This window comes from Cupressus sempervirens, chromosome 7 (assembly GCF_028749045.1).
Source record: "Cupressus sempervirens isolate cs-2001-9-10 chromosome 7, ASM2874904v1, whole genome shotgun sequence".
Classification (NCBI taxonomy): domain Eukaryota; kingdom Viridiplantae; phylum Streptophyta; class Pinopsida; order Cupressales; family Cupressaceae; genus Cupressus; species Cupressus sempervirens.
Genome location: NC_143124.1, coordinates 442,946,918 through 442,954,455, shown reverse-complemented (window position 1 = coordinate 442,954,455; position 7,538 = coordinate 442,946,918). Strand labels below are relative to the sequence as shown.

Below are 7,538 nucleotides of genomic sequence, written 5' to 3'. Positions count from 1 at the left end.
TATTTTTATACAACATAAATAAAAACTTCATTAAAAAATCACATCTATTTTTTTTATTTAAAAAATTTAAAATATAAATTAATAAAGAAAGATAGATTGTTTGGAGCCCGTGGCTAAATAGCCTCATAGGACTATTGCTCTGTGATTTATAAATTAATTAATAAATTCTGGAAACTGTCACATCTGTCACATCTGGTGCAAATCCTCTACTAGATAGAGAGCTCCTTGTTTGGAAGTTACGAATTACAGGACAACTGTACGTAGGACATCAATTTCAACGGCGGGATGACGTCATACCACATACTGGCCAGTGCAAATAGCAGGTGCCATATCTCTTCACGTTTCCATTTAATAAAGTAAAATGCGACGTGCATTGGAGGTGTTATCTACAGAAGGCATGTGATGATTGTCTCTACTAAATGAAACAGGAAATTGCAATATCTACGGAAGGCATGTGATGATTATCTCTAGTGAATGAAACAGGAATTTGCAAGGAATTCAATTGCTCCTACCTGATTTAACAGTTTGTCTGTGTTGAATTTAATTAATGCATGTCATTAAACTCTGAAAATAGATAAAATTAGTGAGCTTTATACTCAATTTAATTTGCTCTTACATTTGATTAGATTTGATTGTATTTGATTTTTTTTTCCTATTATGGAAAATATCCAGGGAAAAGCAACCACCGCCAAATTCAGAAGCAAATTTTCCAAACTAATGGATTGTGAAATTTTAATGTCTGACATTATTGCACTCTTACCGTTCGAGAAGACCTCAAACCATATAACAAGTTTTCCACGTTTGCTGTTTGAGAACTAACAAGTTTCTCGGGTTTAGTCTAGTAGGTTACTGTAATGGCTAGTTCCAGAGGGGTTTCTTCCCAGCAAGAGGAGAGTTGTAATGGGTATATGCAAAAGAAGGTGGGCATTGTGGGAGCAGGATTGAGTGGGATTCTAGCAACTAAGTATCTACTGAGTATAGGGTTAAAACCTATTGTATTTGAAGCCAAAGAGGGAATAGGAGGAGTGTGGAGAGAGACATTTGCATCAACAAAACTGCAAACCCCTCGTCCTGCCTTCCAATTCACCGATTTTCCATGGCCTAGCAATGTGACCACCCTCTTACCCAACCACACCCAGGTCATGGATTACTTCAACAGTTATGCAAACCATTTTGGGCTCCTGGATTGCATTCAGTTCAATACAAAAGTGGTGGAGATTCGATATAGTGGGAAACAGAGTGGTGCATCTGCTGGATTGTGGGGTAACAATGGAGGCCCTTATGATGATGGCGAGGTCTGGGAAGTTGGTGTACAGAAAAACAATGGAGAATTCATAGAGGTGGGCGTTTCTAAATATAAAATCACATGCCATCTTTCCCTTTTAGGAGCTAGTAGGAATCAGCATATGTACTATTGGATCTATTTGTCCTGTATCATTACTTCTTCAAATGGCAATGTATATTTTTGGTTCCAACCATTGTGTTGTTCAGAATTCTTGAAAACAGAAGGGTTTTCAATTGTATGTGCCTTGAAATTTAGGTTTTCAAAAACCTAAATGTTTTGGGTTTACAGGAAAATTAGTAACTAAGGTGAAATATAGTGTAGCTGTCTAGATCAATTAATACAACGAATGGGATTTACTTGGGCCTCTAATAAATTTTACTAGTTCAGGCTGCCCAGGCATTTTTCCATGAGTATTAAAACTTTCAGCCCCCCTAATCTGTTATTTGTGTACTTTTAGGACTGAAGAATGTCAGAAAAGGTTTTTAGTTTAATGAGGTCGGATAAGGGACAGATTTCGACCTCCGGTGATAACCCTGCCTTCTATTCTTCTGAGCTTGTTTCTGTTTGTAAACATGTCTGATCATTTGTGTGGATGAATTCTTTTTTCTGGTTGTGTAACATTTATTTATTATCAATATTTGTGATCGCACTGCATGTTTCATCATCAGGATGCACGAAAGTTAACCAGAGATTACACTATTTGATCTATCATCAAGATGCTGACTCTCCTGCATTCTGATCAGAAATGTTAATAATAAACAAATGTTACACAATAAAACTAAGAAAAAAGAATTCATTGATGTGGATTGTTGAAATCTGATTTGGCTACTTGTGTAGATTTAGGGCTTAGGGCTTCTAGGTACTGTGGCGTTGGATTTATTGGCAGTTGTCCCGCATGCAGTGGAGATGCGAATAGGGTATGTGTGGACAAAGGTGTCGGTGAAATGTGAAACAGTCCTAATGGGCAGTCAAACAAAAAAAGGGGCAATAGGAAACACTAAACAGAAGAAGAGAAGCATTTCGGTCGGAAGTGGCGAAACTGGTTTGGCGTGTATGTTTTCTTCTGGATTTTCTGTAATGATTTCTGTTGTCAATGGAACACGTGAAGCACTTTGTTGGGTAAATAGACTTTGTTAGGGTAGGTCTAATAGATGATATAAACTCAATATGTCGTTGTGATTTCTGACCTGAATCTAGAGCTTTTGTCAGGGTTTAGTAAGACGCATGAAACCATGGCTTTGTTTTCTATATTGTTGTTGTAGCAACATGTTGTCTATAGCTTGTAAGATCTACACGTTTGGTATAAGAACATACAGCTACTTTGTGCTGTGAGAATGGTTGCACTTTTTTTATTGCTAGATCGATCGCACAGAGATTTGACATCATTTTGTTCAAGATTTTGTCCAGGATGGGAAAAGTATAAGAGTTTCTTACATCTGACCAAATAGCTAATACTTTCACGTTTCTTACATTTGACCAAATATTTAATACTTTCACCAAAGCTCTTCTAAACATAGTTTTGTAGCTTTGGCGGATGATTTAGGCTTCATATCCTTTGATCGTCCAGAGGAGAATTTTGTTGCATAATTGCAGTTGTAGTTTGCATAATCGAATTAGTATAAGATCCACTTGTCCATACTCATCAAACATAGAATCAATGCCATTGTGTAACGGATAGGGCTTTCACTGTCAATGCAAAACACACCCTTTTGCCTAAGATACACCTTATCAAATTAGAGCCAATGAATCAGAAATACCTTATATAAAAGTTTAAAACACTATTAGCTCTACATGCCAGGACTTCTCAAATAGTCTGGCATAACATGGGTACTCTGTTCCATAGATAGTCGAGTGCAATACTATCTTGAAGAATTTTCAAAGATAGTTTTTAAATAGCAGGGTCACTGTTTCTGAGATTAATAGACATTTACTTTGATTTATCTGCTACATTTAAGAAAAAGGTAGCGAACCATTTTAACTTTGCAGTTTGCATTGCATCTGGAGACTTGTGTCAATTTTCTTTTTTTTAAAAATATGTTAACAAGTATCTCTGTACTACTCAGTCCTGTTTCTTTTCAATGTTTTCAATATTTATTCAACTTCCTAATCTTCCACTGATCGGTCTGATTTATATGTTTAGCTCAAGCATTTCACAAATGGTGTTATGATTTCTAAAAGTTAGCTCTTTGATAGCAATGGGTTGTCTCTAGGCTATCTTCATTAATGTTTGCTCCTGATCTGTGTTTCTGTTGCTTACATCATATTATAAACTTATGTCCCATGGAATGCATTTTTTTTTTCAACTTATATCCTACAAAATCTAGGTCTTTCCCAAAGATTTTGTCCTTGACAACTTGGGTAAATCCCCTGACAAGAACCAGGTTACAATGCAAGTGTTCTTATCAGAATTAACTCTAGTTGTAGATCATAATCCTTGCTTCAGACACAAGTAAATGTTGCAGGATCACGTTTGAATTCATAATTAGCAATTGCTATTGATTAATATAAGGACTATCAGATTCCATAAACTTCTTTCTAAAGTGGGGTTTATTTGTAGCAGAATTGAAATTTATCCTCTGTTTTCTATGTCAACTGATTACTGACATGGTATTTTTTTATTTTTTTTGCAGTGGTATAATTTTGATTTCTTGATCTTATGCATTGGTAAATATGGGGGTATGCCAAAAATCCCATCCTTTCCTCCAAATAAAGGACCAGAAGTATTTGAGGGAAAGGTTTTACATACTATGGACTACTCTGCTTTAAATGAAAAAGAGGCTTATGAAATTGTAAAAGGGAAAAAAATTGTGATCATTGGGTATCAGAAATCAGCAATAGATTTTGCTGTAGAATGTGCTGAGGCAAATCAAGGTATAACAAACAATCTTCATATAATGTGCTTTATTGAGTAAATTGTAGAGGATAAACTAACAAAATCAGAAAATTCTGTTTAAGATAACTGATTCATGTTTGCAGGAGAAAATTGCCCTCCATGTACAATGGTGTATAAAAAGCCTTATTGGTTGGTCCCTGAGGATTATGTGATTGGGGGAGTGCACATAGCATATTTGTATGGAACACGTTTCTCACAATTTCTACTTGGTAAACCGGCACAGGGTTTTCTTTTGAACTCACTATCATACATATTCGCTCCAATGGTAAATCCAATTTTTTATTAAACATTTTTTGAGTATATATTTACAAATTCAAATTTGTCCCTCAAATCAATAACATTCTTGATGTTTCCTACAGAGATGGGCAATATCCAAATTTGTGGAGCTTTCCTTGCTTTCGCAATTTCCACTGAAAAAGTATGGGCTTGTTCCAGATATGAGCTTTTTGCAGACATTATCCTCTTGCAACACTGGATCATTTCCAAACAATTTTTTCCCAAAAGTAGAGGAGGGCCTCATATGTTTTCGAAAATCATCTAGTTGGAGTTTTTATAATAAGGGCATTGTGTTAGATGACGGAACAAAAGTAGAAGCTGATGTAGTTGTTCTGGGTACTGGTTATGATGGAGACAAGAAATTAAAGACTTTTCTTCCAAGCGAATTTGGAGATGCTTTTGATAAATCAGGTGCTGCACTCTCTTTATACAGGTATGGAGAAAAAATAAAATCTCTTTATACAGGCCTGGAGGAAATATTCAATTGAATTTAATGCAATTGATAGAACTTAAGATTAAATAAATATGTTATCAAAAAGGTTTATTAAGTATGCGAGATTCTAACACTAGATAATTGTAGGGGGCTCATTCATCCGCACATTCCACAAATGGCAATTCTTGGCTACTTCGAGAGTTTATCGAATTTACACTCTGTAGAGATACGTTCTCAGTGGCTGGCTTATTTTCTATCCAATAAAATAACGATGCCTAGTGTTAAAGAAATGGAGGAAAATGCAAAACATCTTCAAAAATATGTCAAGAAACTTACGCCCTGCTATTGGAAAGCATGCATTTTTCAAATCACAGATAATGATAATCTATGCAAAGACATGGGAAGAAACCCAATGCGGAAAGGGAATTGGTATGATGAGTTATTCGCTCCATATTCTAACATGGATTATGGAATGGACAATTGAAAAGTAAGTAAGTAAGTGGGTTTTATAGTCCACTTAACATCTACTTTTGTCTTGATCAATGTGACAAGCTCCATAAGTCAATAAAGCATAGAGTATTTTTCAATAAAGAGTTTGGAAATTTTAAAACCTGTATGCAAAACGACAACAAATCATTTGATATTAGTTCTTTTTAATGTTCATATCTAGTTGTTTTAGTTAAGGATAACTATTAACAAATCTCTTTAAAATAATATATAATTTTTATGAGAATGTTTTATTAAATAACTTTAAATTTATATTGATAAGTAGGAGATTTATCTATTAAGTTAAATTGTAATATTGCTATCAAGTTTAATTGTATAGTATTTTGAGTACAATTCATTGATCTATGTTTCATGAGTAGTGCTGTACATAACTTACATTTGTTGGGAATGAAATGAACATTTAGCATTCATTGCATTTAAGTGATGCTCATAGAGTTGAAGAATTGAGAAGTCTCACAAGGTCACTCATCCTAGTACTACTCCATCTTGAGCACACTTAACTATGAAGTTTCCTCTCGGGGTTTTATAATGAATCATTCATAAGACATCACTTCTTGAAGGTTTTGCAAATAAGGGTTGTAAGTAAAGCGGGTTTAGCCATAGAGGACATTTTGTAGTTAAGTGAGTTCAAATTGGGGTAATACTAGGATGAGGGACCTCCCAGGAAGTCTCAATGCTTTACCTATGTGAGCATCACATAAATATAGTGAGTGCTAAGTATTCTATTCATTCTCATGAAATATGGGTTTGTGTGAACCACTAGTCATGAAACATAGGTCAACGAGTTTGACTCAAAATATTACACACTTGAATCATAATAACAATATCACAAGTTGACTTGTCTAAAAATATCTCCTACTTATCAATTGATGAACTTTAGGGGTTTTCTAAAGAATTGTTTCTAAGATACAACACTTGTACTAAAAGTTATGCAAATGGGGTTGTAAGTAGAGTGGATTTGACTGTGAAGGAAACTTCATAGTTAAGTACATTCAAATTATAGTAGTACTGAGGTGAGTAACCTTGTAGGTAGTTTGGATGCTTCACCTCTATAAGCATCACCTAGATGAAATGAGTGCCAATTGTTCTATAAATTCTCATGAAATATGGGTTCATGTGAACCATCTCATTAAACATGGGCGAACAAGTTTGACCCAAAATACTACACAATTGAATCCTAAAAGTAATTTCACAATAATTTATATTGGTGAATCTTTTCATTTTTGAGATAAATATTATAGACTATTTTTAAAAATCATTTTAAATTTTTTTTTTGTGGTAAACTTAAATAATAATAAAAATTCATTAATTAGTTCATGAAAGACACTTTCATTTAACAAAAATAGAATTCTTATAGAAAATTATTGGGTTGCACCAAATGAAAATCTTTGATGAGTTTAAGGGATAAACTCTATAATATTTAGTTCTTATCATTTATTATAAAATATAGTCTAATAGTCGTCATTATATTTAAGTGAGATAATGTATTCATATTTTTTAAAATTCTAATAGGACTTGAAATATCTTTAAGATCATTATCCTTCTTCAACTAAACTATATGACATAAAATATTCTTCTTCAACTATAAAGTTTCCATATGAAAAGAAGAATATTGGAATGAAATGGGTGTACCACATAAAGTTTAATAGTGGTACGAGCTTGAAAAACATAAGGCAAGATTACTTTCTAAATAATTCACATAGAAGTATGCCATTGATTATTTTAAATTCATGGTATAAAAACATTGATATACATTTTAGGAGAATGTCTTTGAATAAAGAAAGAGTCAATATACACTTTATTTCTTTCAAGCAAGAAGTTATTATTATTATTATCAAGTTGTATATGCGTCTTAGATGCTATGAGATCAAAATTTCTATGATCAATGAATTTGAGATGAAAGCTCTAGGTCTCCTAAAATATTTTCAAGGAAAGGAGGTTTTTCAAAGTACAGATGCAATTTTTATTTGTCAAATAAAGTGTGAAAAGGATATCTTGAACAAACTTGATATAATTGATTAACCCATCCTCCACTCCAAGTGCTCATGGTGTTGTGTAGTATATATATGATGGTGTTGAAATAATTGATGATACAACTTATAAAAGAATTGTTGGGAGTTCTATAATTATTTTTCTTTTGTTTT

General features: G+C 33.5%; 1 protein-coding gene across 1 annotated transcript; it reads left to right on the top strand.

Annotated features, from left to right (window-relative positions):
- The first annotated feature begins 412 nt into the window (after nt 1-412).
- Nucleotides 413-5,497, top strand: LOC149547491 (putative flavin-containing monooxygenase 1). Its single transcript, XM_089791666.1, has 5 exons — nt 413-1,340; nt 3,916-4,156; nt 4,262-4,443; nt 4,538-4,887; nt 5,035-5,497. Exons 1-5 carry the CDS (start codon nt 855-857, stop codon nt 5,369-5,371), a joined length of 1,596 nt encoding a protein of 531 aa, XP_089647792.1. The 5' UTR covers nt 413-854; the 3' UTR covers nt 5,372-5,497.
- The last annotated feature ends 2,041 nt before the right edge of the window (nt 5,498-7,538 follow it).